The following is a 26853-nucleotide window of genomic DNA, read 5'->3' as shown; positions in this document are numbered from 1 at the left end:
GATGTCATCCAGTTGCCAGGGATTCAAATCTCATTATAGTCAGCACTTTATAATTCCATGTTAAGAAATATAATCATTTCGACTTGAGATAGTATTTTAAGTCACTTCACTTAGGTATTTGGTTGGGAATTGGTCCAGGAGATGAAGTCAACTTAATCCAGTTTTACAGTCTACACTTGGAATAGAACAGATGAAATGTAAATAATTACTGAAATGTTGCCTTCATTCTGCGCAGTGTGTCCTGAATTTTTCGAGAATGTTTTTCTGCTGGTATCTGATGGAAGTTGGCACAGTTGTCAGCTGCCAAGGCAGAAATGTCTGCATCTTTAAAATGAGATATTCTTTGTCTGAGGTAAGACTGCAGCTTGAAATCTGGTGTATATGTATAAGGATTCTCTTGAAATGCATGAACTTGGCTCACAACTTTTGCAATATTTCTTGAAAGAGAACATGGTAAAAAAGATTAGTTTGTTTTGCTGCTGACAAAACACCAAACCAAACCAAAACAAACAAAAGCCCAAACCTTAAAGGAACTTCAAAGGGATCAAACATTCTCTTCTATAGTACATGTCCCTTTAGTTAGATGTCAAAATGACTGAAATTATTTAAATTGCTAACTGTGAAATATTGCATTATCTCTCATTACTCCAGTAGACAATATTCTATTTTAAACAGTTAGGTGACATACATACATAATTAAAACAATTACCTAAGTTTAGTCCACTTGTGAGCTCCATTTGTCATTGTGAATCCTCCAGTTTCAAGTTGTTGGACATGCATAGCCAAAACATGGGCTGATGGAATTGTTGGAAGTGTTTTGAATCTTTCTCCTTCCATCAAGCACAAACTGTCACTTTTTAAAAACACCTAGTTTAAAAATGCACACAGATAAATCTCACCTTACGTATGAGGGCAGGTTTTACAAGAAGTTCTCCACTTCATGTGTTTAGCACTAATTATTTATTTGTCATGAATTTTAACTTCTGGCATTGAAGTTGAAGACAACACTATGAATTAATCTGGTGGCAAACATTTTAAAGTACAGAAATAAAGAAAGTAACTTTAATCGAAAGATACTTGATACATAATTTTTAATTCTTCTAAATCACAGCCAAAATTACACTTTAGAACTTCACTCTATGATTCAAAATTGGATAATCAGTAAGAGAATGCCTGTGATAAAATAAACATTTAAGATTTTTCAAAACAGATTACAGCCACAAAACTCCTGCAGAAATCATCAGAAAAAGTGTATCTAATGTCCCAGCTTGCTTTGAAATTTCTTTCTTGATTTTTAGTCACACAGGATACATTTTTGGGAAATACTGAGATGAAAATGAATGTAAACTCTCAGATTAAGAGTCAACAGCTTTAAAACAAATTAAAATCTCCTTCATAATACAAAGTAATAATTATGGCTTTCATCCTGCAGAAGCACCCATTTAAGCAGATCTTGCATCTTATCCAACCCCAAAGAAGTATTTTTACATTAAAGACTTCATACTATACCTCAACAGCCTTGAGTTCCTCCATTATTTCAGCTACTTTTGCAGGTAAAACTTTCCAGGCCTTACAATAAAAGAAAATACATTTTTGTTTTTCACATTAATGTGCATATTGGAACAAGATTATGTTAAGCAAAATAGTTACAGAACAGAGTCCCAAACTTACTGGTAACTGTCGTACAATAAGGTTTTCCAGGCCTGCTAGGATTTGCATTGCCGTAGCAAAATTTCTTTGTTCATAGCAGCATTTTGCTATAAGAAGAAATTTTGATAACAAGCTCACCTGCAGCTGAAAAAAATATTAAGATATACTATATATAAAAAAAAGACATTAAGATATACTGTTTCTATGTAGTAAATCAACATAAGTCTACATAATAAAAATAAATGAGAAGGAAGAAGAAGAGATGCATTTGCTTTTTGGATTTGTTATCAAAATTGTTGACTGTAGTAACATTTTCCTCCAACACAAAGTTTTCTCTTTTCTGTCACTGAGGTGTCCTTGTTAAAGTTTGACATCTATTCTCCTCAGGCAACCCATTTCTTACATTCTATCAGGTTTTTGACACCTGCTACTACAAAACGTCCAAGACCCTCCTTGTGACAACAAACCGAATTGTTAACTGCCCACTCACAGGTGTATTCAGACTATTTCTTCCAGCTTTGATACATTGCAACTCATATAAAACAACAAATAAATAACTGTTTCATAATTACCAATACAATAAAACAATGACGAACCTTAGACGTGTGACATGTTACAATTTCAGCAGCAACCCAGGTGCTGATACTGTCTGCATTTCTTAATAATTGTAGAAGGTACTGGTCTTGTATGCACTTTGACAGAAACAGATTACAGACTTTAAGTGAAACTGTCTCAGTAGAAACAGCTCTATGGAGAGAGTGAAAAAAAAGGCAAAAATAATTCATGCTGACTTTGGATTTTCAAAGAAAATCTTGATTGTGAAGATGCCAACTTCTAACCATTTAAAATAATTTTGCAGTGCTTGCAGTCTTGTCTTTATAATCTTTTACAAAGTACATAGTGAGCTATGTTACTTTTTCTTCCTTATAATTACAAGATAATTATATGTGATTACAAGGTAGGCATATGCAGTATGCATTTCTGTACATAAAGACACCTTCACCACTTGTTACTGAATAAAACAAACAATGCAATCTGACACAAAATAACAGCCAGAAATCCAAACTCATTAAAAACTGCAGCCATGTAAGAAATTGAGCCTGATACCTAGTGGCACCACACAGTTTGTTTCCCAGGCCTGAACCCCAAATCAGTACAAGCTGATTTAGCCTCTGCTATTTAAGAATCTGTAAAAGACGAGCTGCTTTAGGTGTTCATTCCCTATCCTTAGAAGGGTCTGCTACAGGTAGTGCAATTGACAAGTACTAATTAGAAGCCAGCTGAACCCACTGAGTATGTAAGAAGTAGACCATAATCAAATATAATTAGGTCCATGTGGCTGGATGAAAACATTAATTACCTTTGAGCAAGTAATTTAAACAGGTTGGTAACCACTCTAATAACTAGAGGAAAATTCTTACAGATCTGTGAATACTGATACTTCACCTACCTAACAGTACAAAATGAACATTGCATGGAGAGGTTGTGGAGTCTCCATCCACAGTCAGAACCCAGCTGCACATGATCCTGGGCAACCTGCTCTAGCTGACCTTGCTCAAGGCAGGGGAGTTGGACTACATGATCTTGAGAGGCGTTTTCCAACCTCAGCTATTCTGTGATTCTGTAATGGTCATTGAGATTTTATATACATACGCACAGGCATTATCATGTAGCCTGTTTCAGAAACCATTACAATTTTTTCCAACAAAAATAAAACCTCTGAAGTAAGTCCCCTAACGCAAGTCTTTAGAAATATTTCGGCCTGACCCACTTTAGATTTCAAAGAAATCACCTTGCAAATGTGATCTACCACATACACATATGTGCATAGGTACATATACATACACATATATAAAATCTCCTGAAATTAAAAAAATGCTGTAAACAGACTGTCTAGTCTGTCAAAAACATATTAAGTTTTAAAATGTTTCTCTCTTCCTGGATGTATTAAAGATGTAACACAGTAAGTTATTGTGCGTCAACAGAATAGAAGGGCAGTTAAAATAAGCAACTTACTTTTGGACAGCAACACATTTGTCTTTAACACCCAATGCTCTTGAGTTTAGAAAGTGTACTGGATGACATTTATGAAATACTTCCTAAACAAAAAGAGCAAGATATATCTGTTGTTAGATCTAGCAGTTCTTCTAAAATGCTCGGGGATAAAAATGACAGAGGTTCCCCCTCCCCCTCCCCACCTTCAGAGAATTTATCAGAGGGATAAGAATACAGCCTAAGAACAGAATTAGCCATTCTAAATTTTACTGTAGACGTTTCAAGAGAAAAACAGACTAGTTTAATTCAAAGTCTTATGAAATAGTAGGAAGTAAGCTTGAAACAGGGTTGGGAAATGGTAGAGAAAGGAGGCTGAGTATAAAGTAAGAAGATAGGTATCATTTGTACTTCCAAGTAAACCTAGCCCTTTGTACCTGTTGCAGTAATGTCAGCTGACAACAAAGCTGTTGAGCACTGTATTCTGTTAAAAGATATGATCCCACTTCATCTGCTTTAGCAAAGGAGACTGGGAATTCTTCTGTGAAACTGTTATAGCCTGGCTTTGGCAAAACTGATGAAATAGTGTACAGTCGCTCTCTCTGATATTGTGCAATTGGTCCCATGCCTTTGGAAAGTTTCCAGTTAAAGTTCTGTAGAAAAAAAAAATATGTACAGTTACAACTTCTCTAAAGCAAACATTATGTCTCCCCTTGATTTAACTTTCTGAAAGGTATTGTTAGAGAAACACCTTTGTGGATGCAAAACTCTTCAGCTAATCTTCAAGGTTACCCCAGGCACTAATTGGTTTATTCAACATTGCTATTTTAAGCTAATATCATATGCATAGTTGATGAGTCTGAGCAGGAGGTTACTAGATCTCAATCAATAATTGCAATTTCTGTGTATTCAAGCTTGCTGCTGTAAAATAGTTTATGTTCTGAAGTTTTATATTTTATATTTCACTTCTTACTATTTCTTGTACTCTTTTTGCTTAGAATCAAACAGTCCTTTCCAAAGAAATATTTGTTTTTTCATTATTTTCCTTTCTTCCACCTTTCAGTATCATTGTGATAGTGACAATAAAAGAAGTCCATGTTTTCTCTGTCCTGCTTGCTCTTTATTGGTTGAATCCCCAGTATACCCCATGGAATTCTGCACCTTTATCAAGAGGCTGATTCTAAATTCAACTTGCATGTTACTGATACATTTGACTTCTACATGTCATTCTGGTCACTCTGTAGAGAGATCTTTTTTCATTAAAATCCTACAGTATGCTCCAGCTTCTAGGGTTACTTTTCACTAGCACACTATATGAACCAGTAAATACAGACAGAAGTTCAGACAAGTTTTTGCTACAAGTTTGGAAGTTCTAGCAGGAAAACCCTCACCTCCCCGCCCGCCCCCCCCGTTTTCCTATATTTATAGACTTACAAAGATATATGCCTAATAAAGAGTATTAATGTTTGACAAGGGGGAAAATGTTTCATAGTAACTATTGAGTCACATGCTAGCATCAAAGATGAAGAGTTAACTCCTCTCAAAATTTTGATTATCTGATCTATTATTACTGAAACAGCTGACAGGGTGCAATTAAGGCTTAAGATGACTTCCACAGTTAAAGAACTGTTTAGGCCTTAGATACTTTCAAAATAAAATTTAAAATGCAGGTACATAAATTTTACTAAATCAGGGTGTAGACCCCAAGCTGGATACTCTAGTTTTTGTCAGAAAATAATATATGGAAATGCGCTCCGTATACTGCAGTCTGAAGAAAAGACATGCCTTTTTGGAAATATCTTCTGAGAACTTTTTACATAGAGAATGGAATGTTTTTCTGTGCTCCTCGCCCTCCTCTTCACATTTGTCCATGCTGGAGCACTGATAAGCACTGCCACTTTTCCTGGCAGAAGCATCCTCAAGCAATGACAACAAGTGCTCACCATAGCCATTTAATGGAGCAACCTGTAAATGCAAAACAGGTTAACAGAATATTGAACTCAATTTCCCATAAATTATAAGCAAGACACAATATAGTTGTGAGATTCATGTCTGTCCAAAACCAGACACATTGAACATAGCTGTCAAAGACAGCATTATTTTTCTTTTACTTTAATTATAATTAGGGCAGGTTTTTGTAATTACAATCTTACATATATCATAACTGACTTCAATTATTTTTCTTTTTCCCCACCCTTAAAGCTTCTACTGAAATTCTGACTTACCTTGGAAGAAATAAATTCTTTTAGGGTACACAAAAGATCAGTATTTGTTGCAAAGTCTACACTGTAGCAGTCTTCAATCCAAGCCTGCAGGATGTAGAAACTGCGGTTACATATTTTGGTAAGTGATGTGGAAGGATCCAGACTTGCACTGGTGAGAAGAAAAAGGCACTTATTTCACCAAAATTGATATCCAATTCCAATTTAAAAATAAGTGTTGAAAACCTCAGAAGTATTATTTGGTATTGACTGTACTATCTTAAATTTTTATGTTTCATGTCTCTAGAATCTATGGCTCTATGGAAACAAAGCTGTGGTCATACTTACAACCCATCACTGAACAACTGGCAAAAGTAAGACTCAGATTCAGAAGAAAAAAGAAGTAAGCACATTGTCAAATATAGTACTTGCTCTAGTTTCTCTCTCACTTGTCAAGAGAGTCTTATAAAAACAAACATCAAAATTCAATTTACTTAAGTAGTTCTTTTCAGAAACAGCTGTTTGCCATTGAGGAGAAAAGTCAATTGTGCTTTGGTAATATTTTTCACAGGAAATTACTGTACCTGGATAAAGTGCTGCTGATTCTATCAAGAAGAAACTGCAAAAATTCTTCTTGTGTGCAGAAATAGCGAAATGTGTAGAGAAACTGCTGTACGTAACCTTCTAAAAATGCATTTCTGTGAAGCACAAGAAAAACTTCAGATAAGCAAGAACACAATTTCTTCTTGCATTAGACTACAGAACAGCAAAAAAAAAAAATCCTCAAAATATCAAGAATTAGTAGGGATTTTAAATGCTCAAGCTCTACATAAAACATTGATTCCTTTTTATTTTTTTAATACATCAGATACTGTGATTGCCAACACTGAAAGCATAATTTGTTTTAAAAAAAGTTTCTCTACTTGCAATTTTGTGAAGAACCACTTTGACCTCTCTATTACTACCAAAAGTTACATTCTAAATAGCATGGAAGAACACACTTAATTTTCTTTTTTCTATCATCTCACTTGATGTTGTTTTAAAAGACTTTTATTATAATAACAGCATAAAAAGTAGATAATTTAATCAAGAAAATATTTCCTGCAGCTCTAATTAGAACAGTAGTTGCTTTAACAACAGAATATACTTATTATACACACATTAAAAATGAGTGGTTTTTTTTTTTTTTCTTTTTTAATCTATACACACACACACAATCTCAAGGTCTTAACACAGGTTAATGATCATGTCTCCCTGATGGCTTATGGCTAACCATGAAAGTTTGGGTTTGATGAATGTGGAAGCTCTGATTCCAAAAATTTGTTCACTTTGTGCAAAATACTAACTACCAGGAAAAACAGCACTCAGGATAAGAACTCCATCTCAGAGTCAGGATGAGCTGGGAGAAGTAGCTAGGAGGAAGTTGCTCCCTCCACAGTGGCACAAGTCTGACGGAGTCTCTCGGGGAGTTTCCACCCTTCATACTATTACAGCTCAGGTACCTTAAAACAACACTGCCCTCAACCTAGTTGAAGGTTAAAGGACATCTTTGTCCCCATTTAAGCCCTGAGATAAGCCTGCATCTTGGTCAGCCCTAAGGACTGGGGCAATGATCTGTAAAACAGATCCTATACATTTTCACATCCAGACCCTATTAATAAGAATTATCAAATTATATGTTCTGAAGAATTGTTATACTGCTGGCAGTAACATAAAGCCTTGATTCCATGGCAACTATCAGAGCAAAACCTCAAATAAGTAAAGGATAAAAAAAAGCTTAGAGTTACTAGTTTTTTATTTATTATCAAATGCTTCGAGTTTTAACCAAATCCAAACTTAGCAGTTTGGTTGATTTCTTATCAGACTATCTTTTGCCATTTCCATGCCCACTTCTGTAAACAAGTGTTGACAGAAATAACATTAAACTTGATACAAGAGAGGAGAACTCATTCGATGTTGAGTAACTAGGATTTATCATGGAGACTATTTTTTCCTGAATTAGCAACTATTAGCAACCCACTCCCAATTAAGGATGTGCAAAATATACTATACCTAGAATATAAATAAGCCATTAAACCAAGTGGTGTACCAGCCTGCAGAACTCTTATTCCATTTTGATTATTACATTGGTGTTTCTCTATGTTATAGTAAAGAAGCAATGACGACTCCTCCGTAGATGCCACATCCATGGTGTCAGTTCTCCCGTTGTGAATGACTGTAGGCAGCACACAGGATTCCACGCCCCACTGCTCTGCATACATGATCTGCTCAAAGATGCAAAGCCATGAAAAAATAAACCGTAGGAAAATAAAGAGGAAAATCCGCACAAAATGCAGTCAACTCAAAGCCAAATTGCATTTCATACAATTGCTTTTTTTTTTCATTTTAAACAATACTAGTAGCAATTACCTTTATTTTAATAGTTCTTTTAGATCCTACTTAATTTGACACTTTGACACAAAACATTTCACATTTCATGTACTGACTTGAGCAGCCAACTACACTGATGCAGTAATGAAATGACAAATGAACCACAAGCAAAATAAAGTCTGACTTGCCTGCACGTATTTCTTCACCAGTTCAAGAAACTGCACTTTTGATTTCATCTCCTGTAGCTGTCCTCTCAATTTGGCCAACATAGATTTAGTTTCAGGACCTTTAGATTTAAAACACACAGCATAAGAATGTCAATGACTCTGATTTACAGAAAAAAGCCTTACAAGTATTTGTACCCATTTCATTACTGGCAAATTGCTGTAATCTTACCTTTGCTTCTTCTTTCTTTCTGCAATAGTTTCTGGTAAAACTTCATGGTCTTTCTGTAATTTTTTGTCTCCATCATTAGCAATTGTTCTAGTTCCTATTTAAAGAGAAAAAGGATTCTGATCAGAATGCGAAATGCAAGGTTCTAGTAGGAAACTGAAGTTTTAGAAGAGAATAATTTTGTACAAAAAAAAGAACATCCAAACAGACAAGAGTATGGTATTAGCAGGAAAAACTACCTTTCACACCTGTGCTTACAGGCAAGTTACAGCAGGCATCACCTGTCCCCAGAAAAGCATTAGTTATGCCACAGTTCTGCAACTTATGAACTGGAGCTGGTTTGTGTATTATGAGACCACAGTGAAATTTGTCTGAATCCGTTTATATAAATATGCCTTTAATTATAATTGCACTTATCTGGTTATTTTCAAGAGCATTTTTAAAAGTCACTCTCAGAAGTCATCCAGAATTAAAAGTCATGGGTTCTGAAATCAATGCAGACCCCAGAAATGCTCTGTTAAGCAGCTGACCTATATTTGCAGCAAGAACTGAATGTTTGACTGAAAGCAATGGTTTCCAAACAAGTATAATTATATTACATTATACAACCAGGACAGAAGGCAGACAGGAGAGCTGCTCTATAAGTAAAGGACATATCAATTTTGAAGTTCAGTGTACATATTTTATATTTATGCATTTTACATAATTGAAAAAATAAACAATTTCTCTAGAATTATATAACAAGCAATGGATAGAAATGAAAGTATATTTGGCTTCTCACAATAATATCAAATTTAATGTGAACATTTATATTTGTTTGCATATCAAAGGTTTCATTATTTTACCAATCAATGAAAATGGGCCATCCACTTTGGGTTCAGCTTCTGATTTATTATGAAACAACAAACGTGTTATGTTTTATAAAAGTGGTGGCTTTTGCACTTCGGTCCTAAGCTAACTAGCAATGACCCAGTTACATGAAACAGCATTTTAAATGGAGTAAGTTCACTGAATGCAGCAGACAGAACTCCCACAAGCAGAGTGATCAGAAAACACATAGCTCAGAGCTAACATATCAAACAACAGATTGGTAAATAGGTTAGCTTTAATGGGATGGACTTACTAGAAATTAATTTGAGTTTGAGAAAAACCTGTCACTGTTTTTCAGAAAAGCTCAAAAGGTTTAACAACACAGTTCATTAGCATCAAGTGTCACAAAAGCCCTGTGGATTTTTAAAAGACTTACCACTACACAGGCATCACATAGAGAATAGTGAAAGCACAGAAAAGCTATTATCCAGATTCTGAATTGGAAACTGCTCGCTTTTACTTAAAGATTTGTTTTTGTTTCATCAATTAAATTGAAACCAAGCTGATTAAGATACTATGAACACAGAAAAGGAAGCAGAAAGAGTGGCCATTTTCTGACATGTGGAATCTGATGGACAGAAGTGGTTTGTTCCCTAAATGACTTCAGGTGAGTAGCAATGAAGTCAGTAGCAAATTCCCAGTCTATTCCACATCTTCCATTTTAGGTAGGTCTAGAATATAAACATTTTTGATGAAGCTATACATTCTATTGTTCTGCTCCCTCTGAAGTACATTTAATTTGTTAGGATACTTTTCTATAGAACATCTCTTAGTCTAGGGAACAAAGTAATGATAGAGTGACTTTGTTTACTTGGGAAAATTGCAAATTCCGATCTGTCCTTGAAGCACAAGTTTATTACATGCTGAAAGGTGGCACCACCAAAGGATGCAGATTATTGGCAGAAGGGAAAGGAAGAGAGAAAAGGAATGGGAAAGGGAAAACTCTGGCCAGAATATGCAAAACTTGCACTAGAAACCTCCTAGTCACAGCTTGGGTGTACTGAAGTTTGGTGGAGACTGTTACAAGTAGCATATGAGATCTGGGCGATAACTGAAACCTAGGGCAGGCAAAGAGGAAAAGGGCAAAGCTAAGGGTGAAGGCTTGGGGCTGCAAGAGGACTGAAGCAGGCTTATCAAACTACAGAAAAAAGCTCTTCTCATTCTGAGGGCAGACTTGGACATCGCCCAGGAGAAATGGCAGCCCTGTGGCAGCCCTGGTAGCTGCCTTCCCTTCCTGCTCTGCTGCAAGGACTTGGTTTGGTTTGCCTGGATGCGCTCCATATGAGGGTGCAAAATCAGCAGCTCCTGGACTAGAGGTGATGTGAGGCAAGGGACATATACTTGCTTGCCTAAGGACTAACTTTCTGAATGTAGATTAACCTTTGCTGACCTTAAGAACCGCAATGAACTATCTGATAAGCACCTACACAGTAAAGCCTTAATTATTTTTATGACATTTGAAAGTGTCACCTTGATCCATAAATATTTTATTTTTTACGCTAGCTATTTCACACTCCTTCCAAACATAAGAGTACATATTAATATTTTTGAATGATAATAGCTTGATTAATCCTATTGTTACTATTGTTCATCATATAACAATGTTTTACTTTTTGCACCTTATTAAATCACAACCTACCTAAGGTGCAGACAATATCCAACAGGTTCCAGTAGAAAAATAAAAAAGTTAATTATTGTTATGGCAGAATATTTAATTCTATCATAAATATATGTGCTGGCACTCAGAGTTTCTCAGAACCTGCATGTTCTCAAACCAAGTTACAGGTATACAAAATTAAAAAAACTAAATAAGTTTAATTGCATTTAGTTTTAGAAGGTGAATAAAGAAACATTTGAATCACATGAATATTTTCATTGGAGAGATAAGTGTATTAATGAGATGTATATGTCTCCAAAATTGTAATTTGTTGTGTGGTTAGACTCTCATTCAGTACTCAGTTCCAGTTGCAGACTAGACCTGAACTGACCAAGCAGACCTATCCCCGTGAAAGGGTAGGACCACTAAGTCAGGACAAACATAGTCAAGCTTAAATGTCTAACCATCTTTAAACATTCACTCTTTGAAATATCAACTCCCAAACATTACTTTAGCACACTTTACTGCAAAGCTGTAGAATCAGCTGTACAAATACAGCTGTTGGCTACATCCAAGTACAACAATACACAAGGACTTATAAATGTTACACCCTACCCCTATCAATGGTACCACCAACATCCATATTGTTCAAAATGAGGTATGAACTGGTCTTTGTCAGCTGCTGGTATGGAGATTAAAATAATGCTATACATTTTCAGTTGATTTGTAGTTTTTGGTTTGATGAATCGGGCAGCAGAGACAGCAGAAAGAAGCTGCGTGGAGCTGCTTATCACCTACATGTTGATAATTGATTGTCTTACAGCTAAGTAGCATCATCTCCTGACTGCTGCAATAGCAGAAAAATAAAGTTCAGTTTCATTTTTTTTCCCTGTCTTTCTTATATATACTGACCAGTTAAAACTTGTAACAGTTCATCTCATTTCAACAATATTGCTAATAGTTTATTTCAGAAATTGTTATGACTGATGGAGTTTGGAAAAACAGCAGGATTTTAGGAAGGTTTTCTTTGCTCAGGTTAAATGAGCAAATTTAAATTGAGATTGCTAAAATTGGAACATTATGATTCTGTAAGTTTTCATTTTAAACACATTTGGAAGAAGCTGGGTTTCACAGAAACTGAGTGTTGTAGTAATGCCAGCAGAAAGATTAAAGTTGTTGATGCTATGGTAGTGAAAGAAATAAAAATAGTCACGAGAGCAAAACGTAACTGATATTTTAAACCAGCCTCTTCTGAATTTGTAGTAACAAGACACTTTAAAAGAATTTTTGAATTAAAAAAAAAAGATATGAATGAACATTTAATACAATATTATTAAAAACATTTTTAAGATTATATACCTGAATAATCTAGTATACCAAGACTTTTTTATATAAAGAGTACAACAGAGAATACATGTATCTGCACATACATGCTTTTTTGCAAAAATTAACTTTTCTTTTGTAATGCATTCAAAACATTTCTATGCTGCACAAGAGTAATCTTCCATTACCTTCTTCTCTGAAGAAAATAGTGGATTTGACTTCATAATTGAAGATGACAGTTTATAATTGTATTCCCTGTAACTTGGACACAAAGGGATCTTACAAATTAGGAAGACTATTTATATAAAATACCAAGCTTCTACTGTCTGCAAATAATTATTTTATTCTTCTTTGTCCACCTGGCCTCATATGCACCAGATCACATACATTATTTCTACATTACTGAGACAGAATAAGATTAGAGTCTCATTTTTGTCCAGCTATTAAGATTTTACACTAATTTTAGATAACACAAGGAAGGTTAGTTCGCATCCTCAGAGTAGTATGCATCTTTTTCAGCTACTGGAACGTGTGTTCTCTTGCTCTCTAGATGAGTTGTTTACTAATTGCTAAACTGAATGAATTGCACTTTGTATCAATAGTAATCTTCCTCCAGAGGAACGTACTGGGCACAAACACAATATAATTTTCTACAGAGATACCTCAAGACTATTTTCCCTGCAGCCTCCTGTATGATTGTTGGGTTAGCCAAGTTCTTATGCATTAATGTATCTAGAAGCAATGCATAATAGTATGCATTATTTTCATAAGCAAATTCCAAAGCAGACTGTAAGCACCATAGGGCTTGCTTAATTTTTGTTGTATGCCTGTTAAACAGGGAAAACAATTGCCAAGAACTCAGAAGATGATTCATCCTTTTGAATCAAACTAAATTGCTGAGTAGTCTGTAAAATCTCAAAGTAAAAAAGACTACCTGTTGAAACAGAAAAATTTATTTAGATGCTTATGAAAATTCCTTACTCTTGAAAATCTGTTCTTCAGTCAAGAATTAGTCCTTCAAGCAAGGGAGATTATGCAAGCTCATTTTTCTCTAGCTGGCATGTTACACAGGATTAAACAGCCCTATAGGATTAGAAATAGGAATTTTTGAATAGATGGAAATTTTTGAGTGTGACAGTCCTCAAAACCTTTTTTAATTTTTATTTATTTATTTTTACACAAACCTATAGTAGGTCAGGTTTCTTATGCTATTTTCTCCCATAGACTTACACCTGAACATCAAGGAGCAAAAAAAAAAAAAAAAAAAAGTAGAACATCCTCAGTGATTCAGGCTTTAACTTGCCTAATAACAGAAAAATAGTTACCCTTTTTTACTGAAAACTGAAGTGAGGTCACAGTGCTTAAAAAAAAAAAAGAATGTAAATAGATCCACTGGGATTTAAACTGGCTATCTGGAAACAAAGAAATCTAGATCATGTTCTCAGCTGTTCAGTTCTATTTTGGCAAGCTCACTTAAAAAAAATAAAGCAACAAATTCAACTAACTGTCCATAGTAAGGAAATCAACAAGAGTGATGCAACTCCTGCTTCATCTTTATTAAATATGTATCTGGCAGAAACTGTAAGGATACACAAACTAGACAACTAGCCATTCTCAGGGACACAAAAAGATTCCAGGTGTTCCTATACTAATAGGTCTTCCAGTATTAATAACTCATTTACTTAAATTTTTCTTTTTCCTTCCCATGCACTAGCTCCAACTATATAGATTTCTACACTTTTATATATTATCCTTACTATGTGGCTTTGGACTTGAAATATTTACAAAAATATTTACAAACTGAAGCTTGTTACAGATAGGTGCACAAGTGTAAGAATTAAGTAAACATGATCAATATGATCTTTAAGGGAATGGAAGACCACCCCCCTACTCATACTCCTCCATGCCCCCCAAGCTGCTTAAAAGGCACAAGGCTGCATTCATCATGATGATTAGCCATCTCCAAGAGAAGATACGAGCAAATAACTGCCATTCTCCTGGCAAACGGTGAGAAGCTGTCAGGGAATGTCAGGGAAAGGGGCTCAGAGCACATGACAAGGAGGACCTCTTGAGAGCTTGTGATACACACCAGTCATAGCCATTCTCAGCTCTTTTCTATAATATTACCACCATGGGGTTGGTGCATACAGCAGATGGTACTTTTCCGGTCAACTTCAGGAAGAGAACATGGGTTGTAGGTCAGTGATTATTATGCTTTATTATTATTATTATTCATAAGACATCACAAATTTTGAGGATTTTAAAACACTTAAGAGTCAGTATTTAAAAGAACAAAGGGTATTTCAACTCACTATAACACAATAAATATTATCATACTTTTAACCAGCAAGTAAAGATATCTTAATGATTTTAAGTAAATGTACTCACCACTTTTTTAGCATCTATATCTTGTGACTCACTTGATTTCTGCTTTCCAAGGTTTTTCATGTAACTATGAACTTCTGAATCAAAACATTCAGCTCCATAAAATGCACTGCTCCAACCAGGACTACAGCTATGAAAGTCAGGTAGATTGGGAGACACAAGGTAGCTGTTTCCAGCTATCTTTATTATCGTCTCTTCCTCTGGCTCTACATTTTCTTCTGTAAAGCCTGGACGAATACAACAGCCGTTGCTTTGTAAACATGGCCCTTTTTTTTCTATAGGGATAGTATTCTGCAGCCTCAATTCTTTTTTTAAATTATCCAAAGGTGACTCATCAAAATCCATTTCAGCTAATGATGTATTTATCATAGGCTCAGCCTTCACATCAAAGGTTGCTTCCCCTTCTCCTAAAGAGGGTGTATGGGGGGAAAGAAACAATGGTCATGTGCTGTGATGCATGCTTTGTTAACTTAAACACAACACATACAAAATACAGTTATGAGACTACCTATGCCCTCTAACAGTAGTGTTAGATGCATATTTTGGCTGTGTGCTTTCTTCTCAACTACACATTGTAAAATGATAAAGGTTAAAGACATTTCAGAATTATTAAGCTTTGGTCAATACATTTCTGAAAATTACAAAATATGTTCTGCAAATATATAACAAGCATTTAAACAATGCATAGTACAGAAGCTTTAAAACAAAAGCTAAATATGTCAGACCTGTGCATGCATTAGTAAAAAGCTTAGCTCTTTGGGTTTTTTTTCCATCCATAAGACTTGAAGCTTTTATTCCATACACAGAGGGCAAGAATACTTGATACAGCCAAAGGCGACACAGATGTTAAACTTTCTACTCCTACAGGACTCGCTCCCTTGAGCTGTGATGGGAATTCTTTGCAGTTATAAAGGCTACTACCAACTTCGACAGACTGAGGCGACAGTCAAAGGTTGGTATGATGCTGACAGAACTTTTATGCCTGCCAGAAGTTCCGTTTTCACTTGAGCAACCCTCCAGGGCTTAGATATGCCATCTTGGAGTCAAACAGACCTAAATTACTGATGCAAAGAAATCACATACCCCATGGGAAAGTCTGGCTCTACATATGCAATCATTCTGAGCCAAAACGGAAAATTGTAACGTAGAATGACAGCAGTCAAGTGCAAACTTACAATTTTTTTTTCTTGCCATAAAAATGAAATACTGATACAACAGCGACCATGATAACGTTCAGATTCAGTGATAATGTTCGTAAGTGCTAAGGTGAATGTTTTCCTGAAGACACACTCAACGTGCTAGTCTCTCAAAACTTGTGTCATTGGTAGATTCCTAGCACACACAAAGATCTAGAAACATGAAGTCCCTTCTCACCCTCTGTCTGATCACTGTTTCCCAAAAAGATATCAGGTTTCTTCAGATCTTGTAATACCGTGCCACACTTTGAATCATCTGCCTCAGTTATGCTGAAAACACAAGAAGATTAGGAAAAACTAATGTTTCATGTACTTTTACATTTACATCAGTGAAATGAGATCTTACAAATGACTCTACCATTTATGTGAAGAGTTTCATAGCATTTATCTATCTCCTGAAGTTTGCATGTTCAGCTTCAGTTGTTATTTTACAAGAAAAAAAATGTTCAAATGGACATTAAAGCACACTGAGTAAGATACAGAGATTTTCCTTTATAGCATTTGGCAAGATTCCAACAGAAGTATCAGAACACATACAAACAGAAGGCATAACTCCAGGCATAACTTAGACTGCAAATTACTGTAACGGGTTTTCCACTCAGGATTCAGCCTCTGGATAACAGTCTGACTCTAAGTCATTCCTAACACGAATAATCACAATTTTAAGTCAAAGAAGGTAATAATTAAAACCTGCTATATTCTTTGTCTAAAGAAAGTTATGTAAGCAGTGTCTCAGAGATATTCTGAGGCAGTTCTTGCGTGTGATCTAAAAGCTATACCTGTATTTTTATACTGGATAATAAGTGATGATTTCCTTTTCACTCCTGCTTTCAAAAACTTTACTTTGTAACAACAGTTCATATAGAGGATGACCTCTTCATATATCTCAGTAATTCATCTGTAACAGCTCAAGTTTCTCCTACCATAACACTCAACTCTGGGGAATTCAAAGTCTAACCTCCAACCAGTTTTCAATGGCTCCTTAAAAATCCCAACCCAAATGGGAAATAGTCCAGCATGTCAGGGTCTGGTATCTAGAGGTTGTAGTCTATTCTCTCTGAAACTTGCTGTAGGGATAGTACATCTTTTAACACTGAAGTTTTTCTAGACCGTATCTACCAAGCTTCTTTGTCAAAACTTTCAATTTGTAGTTCCAGACCATGGCACGCAAAGAAAACATACATAACTCCCACATATAAACTGATTACTGTTTACAATAGAACAGTAAGAAGTTTTTATAAGTATGCTGCATTTGGAGGCTGCAATAAAACAAAAATGTTTTTTATTATTTTTCAGGTAAATTTGTCACAAAGATGAAATAGTAAAAATGAGAAATTAAACTGGTGTTTTCTCATTAACAGGCTACTTACAAAAGATTGCCAGGAGGAACAAACTAAATCAGTTAAGTAAAACATTTCTAGCAAAGCTAAATTAATTTCCTTGTTCTTAGGTGTGAATAGAACAAAAGGATGTATAAAGAACTAAACTCAAACAAAATAAGCAAACTGAACAGTAAGAACAATATATTTCACTTCTGATTGAACAGCCTCTTTCTAAAAAGACTATGAAGCTCCCCATCAATGGCTGAAAACAATATCGATCAGAATTAGGTCTCCATTATTCAGCTATCCTAAGATGGAGTTACAGACAAGCTTAATAGAAAATATTCTCTGCTAAGCCTTTAAGCACTATTTGCTATGGGGAAGACCATGAAGTATCCAATAGACTGGGAAATTAACAGTTGGCAGGAAACAAGTAAAGACACCTGAAGAGAAGCAGTATATCCTTTCCTGCTTCTGGGAAGTAGGGAAAAAAGCATTACATTGAACTGTAAGAAGGAAAAAGTTCAAAACCACCTACCATAAATGTGAAGGTCTTTCTCCATTTACTACCTGATAGAGATTCTCCAATAATTTTTCATCCCAGTAGAGGTCACAAAACTTCTCACAAATTGTATCAGAGAACATACCAAACTTAACTTCCTTTAAGTTTAAAATGAAGTTACCTTGTTTAAAAAAAAAGAAAAAAGAAACAAAAAAAAAAGAAAGAAAAAAGACATTACTAACAATATTCTTATACATCAATGATAACAACATACAGAAGAAAATGTACATACCCATATCAAAAACTTCAGCTCCATTCTCTAGATAGCCATCAAATGCAAACTCCTCTTGTATAAGATGAACCACTTTCTGTAGCAAAGTGTCACTTGTGCTGTTCTGCTGGGGCAGGACTTCAACATCAAAGAGATGAGAATTGTCTTGATTCACTGAGGTATGCGGTGTGTGTTCTTGTTCAGCGAAAATACTGTCTACACTGGTAGCACACTCAATTTCTTGGCAGTTGGTTTGAATAACTGGGTTACTTTTATTAAACTTGTTCTGTGTACTAGTAGTCTCACAGTTTTGCCCTTTGCAAAGGGAGGCATCGTTTTCTGCTTGCATGCTCATTTTATAACTTGCAATAGTACTTGAAAGTAGCACTGGCAAACTATGATAGCAGTCATAAGCAATTCTTGAACGAAGAGGTTTATTTGGTATTTGCTCTGATACAGCTAAATGTACTGGCACAAATGTCAAAACTCTTTTCTCTGAGTCCTGTTTGAGAATGATGTTATTTATATGAAGAAAATTAGGAGACGTAGGGCAAGCTAAGGAGCTTGAAGGAACTTCAGATAAAATGCTCTTTTCTTGTAGAATACATGAGGAATCAGATGGTGATGGCAATGTAACTATAGAAGTAAATGCATTGCCTGACTTTTGCTCTTCTGAAGATATCTGGGATGAGTGGCCTGGAACTTGTAAATCACACTCAGGTATTTCAGGTGCAGTTTCAACAACATCTGTGTCCTCAGTACCATAGCTTTTAGAGTCTTCTATATATCCTGATTTGTTGTGGTCAATGTGTTTTTCTTTTCTTGTTTCTTTCTTGAATTGCTCAGAAGCTGGTGTGTGAACCTCTCTGAAAAGGAATGAAGAATTTTTTGAGGACAATTCCAGTAGATTTAACAATGAAGTCTTAAGTTTAACTTACTCTGCTTTAGAATATACTAACTTGGTTACAATTGCATTTTGTTGCAGAATAATAGGCTTAAAGTGAGTTGCAGGAGAGGTGAATGCAACAGGTAATGTAGCTTTCTCACAATTTAGAGAAATCTGGCATGGTACTGGTCCTTTAACTGCTACAAGTTTACTTTCACTGGTAATAGGCACAAATCCTAAAAACAAAAACACAGTTAGAAAGATGAGCAATATGTAAAACATAAATGCAAGGTAAATAACAATCAATTTAGATAGAAAAAAATGTGTACCTGACCGAGAAAAATCTTATATGGAGAACTGATCTAGAGAATATTAAAACAAAGTAAACATGTCAGAGTCTGACTGCTTACCTAGACTTGACTCTGAAGGGCCCATTTCATGACTTTCATTTTTAAATTCAAAAGCAACATGATCTTGAGAAGAGATTACTTCTTCCTCAACAGCCTAACAATAAAAATTAAAGTCCAAACTGAATTTATTAGCATTTTTGTTTTTCTAAATTCTGCTTAGCACATTACTTAAAAAACACCCCAAAACCCAAAAAACCAACCCCATATAAACCTCGAGTTTTAGGATTTTCAATTTCTGTAATCCGCACAAAGCAGCAACCTAGTCATGCTGAGGTGGAGAATTAAAACAAATGACACACAAAACTCTAAGGACTGGTAGAACTGTTTGGAAACCTTGATAGCCCTCTGTTTCAAATGAGAACTTTTAGGTAATCAAAGTTTTGAACAAAGTCAGTTCCATGGATTGACTGAATGCTGTGTCAATTACAAATTAATGTCTTCTGTTCCGATAACAGGGGTAGTAATGAAAGAGAGATTATGAAATTAAGTCACTGGTGGTTCTTATTTCTGAGCTCTCACCCATGCAGATTGTGGAGTCAGGGCACCAAAAATCTGCGGAGTGACCACTCCAACAGCAAGAACTAGGAAAAAGCAATACTTAAAGACTACTTGAAAATTTAAAAAAAAAAAAAAAAAAAAGAAAAGAAAAAAAAAGAACAAATTTAACTACACTTGCAGGGGCCAAAAATCTTACTGGAAAACAATGTACAGAATTAATTGAAAAATACAGAAAATCAAAAAAGGTGGCACTCTTACCTTAAAGGCAGATTTATTCAACAGTGCCAAAATACTTTTGCTGTTTATACCTTGTTCAAGTAAATAACGACTGCATGTCTAAAAGAAAAAAAAAATCATCATACTTTTCAGTCAGTAAATAAGTTTTCAATCAAGGGAGGTATTCTTGGACAAGGACAAAGTCAAGATAGTCAGTTAGAAGTAATTTAAGTTTATGAAGTCTTATGAACCTATTCCAAGTACCTTACTGACAATTTCAATATAAATTAAAAACACACCCCTCTGTGTCCCTAGGGAGGTAACTTTAAAAACAAAACCCAAAGTGACTGGTTATCATTTAATTAGATATCAGTCTAGCACCAAAAATAAATTAATATTTTGATATTCAAATCACTAAAATGAGACTTTAGACACAGCTAAATTTCACATAAAATTGCTTAAATCTAGTAACCTTAATTGCATCAGCTAGAGAAGGTCTTTCTTCAGGGTTTTTTCTTGCCATATCCAGAAGAAGTTTTTTTAATTTTCTTGGCAATGTTAGTTTGTGACTCGGTGGAACACTGTATTTTGCAGCCATCCACAGAACTGCAGCAACACCATAAATGCAGACCTATTGGTATAACGTAAGAGACAGGAAAGATGTGAACAGACCAAAACAAGCTTCCACTTCAAAACCGATTCCAGCAAATTATCAAAAAATTCCCCTCATTCCCCGCAAAAAAAATGACTAGAACTTCCAAAGTACAGATCACATTTGGCTTTTGAAGATGCTGATGAAAATCCCAGCCCATTTCAAAAACTCGCTGTTATGCATGCCAAGCCAATAACAGTAGCTAATTTTCTACTGTTGGAGCAACAGACATAATTGGTCTTACCCTTTGTCTAGGAAAATTATTCAGGAAGAAAGTGTTTTTAGAACCATTTTGAAGAATTCCTTTCTCATGTAAAAACTTAGATTGCTGCAAGCCTTAGAGTTCTACCATAAAACCCATCCAGCTGCAATTTACTTAAAAAAGGTCATCATAATTCAGGAAGTAAATAGCACATAGTAATTACAAGCTAGCCAGTACAAGTCACATTTTACAGAGAAGATTACATCTATCAGAAGAACAAGGTACTGTATATTTATTTTAGCAATTATTGTGCTACCAGCAGCTAGACCAACTGAAGTTGCCATGATGAGGAACCTTGAAAAGTACTTGATCTTCACAAGCTTTCTTGTTTTATTTGAAGAATTACAATTTTCAGACAGATCTAGATTTAGTCTACTTAATGCTTAGTTTCCATATGTTAGCATGTACTGCAAATGCAATTTTGACAAAGTTAAAGCACCATGCTTCTTCACATTGCCTCTGAAAGATATTAAAAAGGCTCAAGGGACAGAAACCTAAGCACAGTACTAAATAATGTGGTCCTAAACAATGCTTTCTAGCACTCCTTTGAGCAAAGTGAACAGCAATGAACACAATGTAACAACGATGTTCACTATACAGAAAATAACTTGTGAACCATTTGAACTGTTGAACAAAAGCTACTAATAGGTACAAAAATATTTGAAATAGGAGAAAGCAGCTCCACCAAAACAAAAAAAAAATTATCTTCCCTTTAGGCTCAGAATTCCAAGAGGTCTATGGGATCACAATTTTAACCTGAATTTACTTATTTACGAAAAACTTGCCATCCAACCCAGCATATCCTTCAAAAAAGTTCCTTTTACTGAGGTAGTACAGTTATTATGACTGGCACTACATAGTCTTGATTCCTGTATGATAATTCTAACGAAATGTTCATAACAACCAAAAACTTATACAAATATCAGGAAAAAGCCAAAAAACCAGGTCAGCTTATTCTATATATAATGTTGTAGAAAAACAAGGAAAAAAAATTACTTCATATTTTCTAAAGAAAAAGAATAAAGCATAAAGACTTTAGGATTATTAATTTCAAGTGTATGGTGAAACTGCTGTATTATATTTCAGGGTTAGTTTAAGCTTCTGAAGCCTTTGAAAAACCTGCATGTTGGATCAAAGCAGTTTAAGAAGAAAGAGCAACTTTAAAGAAGAAGATATATAAACAATTTCTAGTTACAGATAATTTTACAGAAAGTCAAACTCTGTCTTTAGCAGATTTTTAATGGAGGTTTTTTTTTTTTCTGATTCATGACTATTATGTCTAATTTTAAAGGACTCATGGGGTACAAGGTACATATTAGCTAACCTCTTTTCTTGTTATATAATAGAAAGGTACCGTAAATTCTGTTTTCCCGACTCTTAAGATCACTGTGGTACAGTTTGCAATTCAGATGCAGTTGCAGTGGAGACAAATACTTACCTGCTATTCATTAACATTTTTATCATCTTTGGTCTGAGAGCTCCTTATGGCTTATACCTATAGCAAAAAGCTCTAGGAAATCTGTATTGGTAAGAAACATAATTCATAGCGTTCCCATAGTAAAAATATACCGATAGTGATATTTTTATCCCATCTTCCAAATGAGATTAATGTTTGGGCTTTAGCCTAGACAGTCTAAAATAGCAATCTTAGTGTGACTTCCAGAATGTGAAAATACGACTTTGAAGTCTGTCTTACTGCTAACAAACTGAAAATAATTAAGCCTTATGGAAAACTACCAAGAAACAGATTTTTGGCCATTACTCCAACAATTTTGGAAGGCAAGATTATTTTTTAGAAGCAACTAATTTCATGGGACATCAATATATAAAAAAACCTACAGACAACCAAGAAATATTAGGAGAAAAGAGAAATCTTATCAGCATCTTACAAGAGTTTAGTTTTCTTCTTCAAGCAGCAGAGGGATATAACTGTCCTTTGATAAAATGCATAGAAACCTGCATAACCAACATTACCTTCTCAGTATCCACATCCTCTTCTTCAATTTCAGGAGCTAAATAAAATATATCACAAGATTCTAAATGAGAAAAGAAACCAGAAACAAAAGGTAAGATATTTTGTTTCTTCTCCACTCCCCCCCCAAAAGAAATAAAAGCAGAACATGCAATGTATTAGTTTACCTTCAGCTATTGAAGCAGCAAAGAGGATACTTCCATGGCAGTCAATCAGCACGGAGTCCAAACATAAGACCACTGCAAAACAAGCCACAAAAGGGCAAGGCATAATAAATACCTGTTCTTGTAACTATGTGACACTAATAAAAATTAATTAAATAATTTTAAAACCAATTTGCAAAGTCAGCAATCGCCCTATGATAAATGATGCTTTAAATAACACTAATGCTAGAACGATGCTGCCCAATAGAGAGACAGTGGATGCGTAGTCACCCAAAGCTATTCCTGCAGAACAAAGACAAGAAAGTAAAACAAAATGGGATCACAATAAATAAAAGGGCTTAAAATACTGGAAGTTTATTCTCTTTATACCCAGCATTGAAAAGAAAGGCCAAGAAAGGAGCAAAACAAAAAAAGAAACATATGACAGCTAGATATACTCTAGTCTTCTCACAAGGTACCCATAAAAGATAGTCAATTTATCTTAAGCATTTAATCTCTCCTTTCTTCCCTCCTCCAACCCCACCAAAATACAGGGTCATTATCTGGAGACTGCTGAGACATATGTGGCCAGATCCAGAACTCCTCTGGGTGGGATAAGATATGGATTCCAGTTTTGCACAAATAGTTAGAATCACATACACTCTCCCACTGAAGAAGTGTTATGTAGATGTAGATTGGTATTTGCAAGGCCCTGAAATTTCCCATAGTTCAGAAAGAAATAACTGACTTCTAAAACTATTTTAAATGATCTGAAGTCTTCAGGAACTTAAAATATTAAGGTCATGAGATCATGTTATATAAATTCAATGATGAAAAACTTGTGGTAAGACTGTGTCTATCTGTTTGACATCTTCAAAGCACACTGTAATTTAACACGTTTCAATATAATAACACGTTTCAATATAATTCAATTGACTAGCAAGTAGTCCTGCATTTGCAGACTACCATCAAATACGCTGTTTTCTTATTAAAAACAGGGTACTAGAAGAATAGATTCTTACATTAAGTTAAATAAGAGATAAAAACATTAAATCTATTAATTATTAAATAAAATATTAAAGCGGTCTAAGAGTAAAACATGTATTCATTTATTATTAAATAATAAATTGAAGATGTCTAAGAGAGAAAAATAAAGACAGAAAGGAAATCATCCTTTTGCTTTTGTAGTTACCTGTACAAAACAGATCTAAAGCCATTAAATTGCTCACTATGCTTAATGTAAATAAAGGCTCGCATACTACCTTCAATAATATTTAAGCTGGACCTGAATTTAAGCTGTCTTGAAATGCAAAGCTTCCCTGAACAGGAACTTTTACTAGGTATTTCTGCAGAGGCAGCTCCTCTGAGAACCCTTCATGCTCACTATCTTTGCTTCTGAAGAGTTAACGCCTCTGGCCCCGAATCTGCAACACAGTTCATGCAAACCACACCTCAAGGAGTTCAGTACAACATGAGAATTCTCAGCTGGGTTCTCTAAAGTGCCCGTGAGCAACATGTAACCAACATCCTCTGATAAGAGGAGAGGAAATAAGTAAAGTCTCAATGGCGGGTACAAACAACTTTTGTACCAGGACTGAATTAAAAAATACATGAAGAGGCTAGCTTTGGGGTATGTTTTCTTACCCAGATAATTCATGCTTAGGATAATGAAAAAAGTATAATCAAGGAGGGATTTGGAGGAAAAGGCTAAGTGAATAAATAATAAATAATCCAGCTTGTACCACATTTCATATCTTTAACTATGACTCAGCTACCAGACTTACTCTACCAGTGTTAAGACAAAGGATATTTTAATAAACACTTTATATGATATCAGCTTCACCTTTAAGAAGTTAATAGTATTCAAAACGAATGCTGAGAGAACTTTATGTGTGTGTGTGTGTGGACACTGAAATAGTAATGCTACTGTAAGTCACTCCACAATGCACAATTACTCTCAGAACAGGCAGAGAATCCTCTGGCAGAAATATTCTAAATCTGAAAACAATATTCAACTTCAAGGTAGCTTTATTTATCAAATAGGGAATTTTAAGTAAGGTGCCTTCCGTTTAGCGTTTTATATTACTACGTTCACTTTTACAGGCTACATAAGGTTCAGATCACAACTCAGTCTTCAGTATTTTGAAGACTTATGCATTCTGGGTGCATTTAAGTACAGTAACAGAGGCTGGCTAGGCATATTAAATTAGAATCTGAGCCATTATGTGCAGTTACTTGAAATCTTCACAAATATTAGGAACTTGCTATGAGGCTGAAACAATCCTTCTGTTGCAATGTGTATCAAATACTTAGTTTTAAGGGTAACATTGCTTTGAATGCTCAGAAATCTCCACTTATGGCCAATTTCCTTTTGTTACGGTTTAACCTCAGTTGGCATCATACAGCCACTCACTCACCCTCCCCCTGCTCCCGGTGGGATCAGGGAGAGAATCAGAAAAAAGTAAAATCTGTGGGTTGAAACAAAGACAGTTTAATAGGACAGCAAAGGAAGAGAAAATAATAATAATGATAAAAGAATATACAAAACAAGTGATGCACAATGCAATTGCTCACCACCCGCTGACTGATGCCCAGCCAGTCCCTGAGCAGTGATTGCTGCCCCTCAGCCAGCCAACCCCCCCACCCCCCCCAGTTTATATACTGAGCATGAGGTCATACGGTATGGAAGAGCCCTTTGGGCAGTTTGGGTCAGCTGTCCTGGCTGTGCCCCCTCCCAGGCTTCTTGTGCACCTGGCAGAGCACGGGAAGCTAAAAAGTTCTTGACTAGCATAAGCACTACTTAGCAACAACTAGAACATCAGCGGGTTATCAGCATTATTCTCACACTAAATCCAAAACACAGGACTATGCCCACTACTAGGAAGAAAATTAACTTTATCTCAGATGAAACAATGACACATTTTAACAGTTTTATATCACAAAAGATAAAATAGCTGAAGCTGAAAACCAAAGAGATACAGTAAGTTTTCTGTACCTTACTAACCAATTGTTTATATTCAGTTACAAACTTCAAACTCATCCCTGTCTGAACCCTCAAAAGCAGGCTTTTTAGATCAAGAAAAAGGAAAGAGAGGGTGGTGGTGGTAGTAACCTGTGCTCTGTTTATCAGAACTGCTACAGATTTATTACCAGTATAAGCTAAACCAACATTCAGAATGCCTACAGAAAGTTAGGATGGTCTTCTCCCAAGTCACATACAACGTATTCCAATTCTGTCAAAGGACAGTTCCTCATTCCTCTCAGAAGTTGACTTCTGATAATTCTTCTCTAAACTGAAGCATAGGGAACGTGGAAGGAGTTATGTCATGACAAGACCCTGAATGCTTTAAACTGACAAAGCCCTGGTATTGTCAAAAATAGGTCAGGAATCATTTGTCACAAAGAAATCCAGGCAAGAGAAGAACTTTTATGTCTACATATACATAAAACTTATTTCAAGATACAAGTCCCAAGTGCTTTTCTTAAAAGTCACAGTACAGTTTTTTCATCCCCAAAATACTGAAACACAAAATTTGTTTCACTGCTTGAAGTCATAAAGATTTCCCCCGCAAAAGCCATAAAAACTCAGAATAAAGAGAAAAGAAGATATTCTTCTATATATGGAAGAAAACTCCAAATTGAGTAAAAATTCACAATTTAAGAGAGCGAAGTTAGAAATACCGCCTATTATTTTTCCTGTACACAAAACAGAAGTTGAGATATTGTGCATCAACAGAAGAAA

General features: G+C 35.2%; 1 protein-coding gene across 1 annotated transcript in view; it reads right to left on the bottom strand.

Annotated features, from left to right (window-relative positions):
- Positions 1-205: 205 nt before the first annotated feature.
- Positions 206-26853, bottom strand: part of KNDC1 (kinase non-catalytic C-lobe domain containing 1) — a 66088-nt gene continuing 39440 nt past the window's right edge. Inside the window, exons 8-30 of the mRNA XM_075717714.1 lie at positions 23136-23207; positions 22971-23032; positions 20555-20713; positions 20125-20202; positions 19369-19462; positions 19032-19194; positions 18094-18938; positions 17838-17982; positions 16156-16247; positions 14785-15188; positions 8610-8703; positions 8402-8499; positions 7896-8107; positions 6428-6541; positions 5868-6015; positions 5428-5607; positions 4080-4295; positions 3667-3749; positions 2247-2397; positions 1672-1794; positions 1510-1569; positions 710-867; positions 206-437 (exon numbers count right to left, since the gene is read on the bottom strand). Of these exons, the coding sequence (XP_075573829.1) occupies positions 206-437; positions 710-867; positions 1510-1569; positions 1672-1794; positions 2247-2397; positions 3667-3749; positions 4080-4295; positions 5428-5607; positions 5868-6015; positions 6428-6541; positions 7896-8107; positions 8402-8499; positions 8610-8703; positions 14785-15188; positions 16156-16247; positions 17838-17982; positions 18094-18938; positions 19032-19194; positions 19369-19462; positions 20125-20202; positions 20555-20713; positions 22971-23032; positions 23136-23207 (3983 nt within the window). The remainder of the gene's footprint in view (positions 438-709; positions 868-1509; positions 1570-1671; positions 1795-2246; positions 2398-3666; positions 3750-4079; positions 4296-5427; positions 5608-5867; positions 6016-6427; positions 6542-7895; positions 8108-8401; positions 8500-8609; positions 8704-14784; positions 15189-16155; positions 16248-17837; positions 17983-18093; positions 18939-19031; positions 19195-19368; positions 19463-20124; positions 20203-20554; positions 20714-22970; positions 23033-23135; positions 23208-26853) is intronic.

The sequence above is a fragment of the Pelecanus crispus genome, chromosome 10, assembly GCF_030463565.1.
Source record: "Pelecanus crispus isolate bPelCri1 chromosome 10, bPelCri1.pri, whole genome shotgun sequence".
Taxonomy (NCBI): domain Eukaryota; kingdom Metazoa; phylum Chordata; class Aves; order Pelecaniformes; family Pelecanidae; genus Pelecanus; species Pelecanus crispus.
Note: the sequence above shows the minus strand (reverse complement) of the source record. Positions and strands in the feature narration are given on the sequence as shown.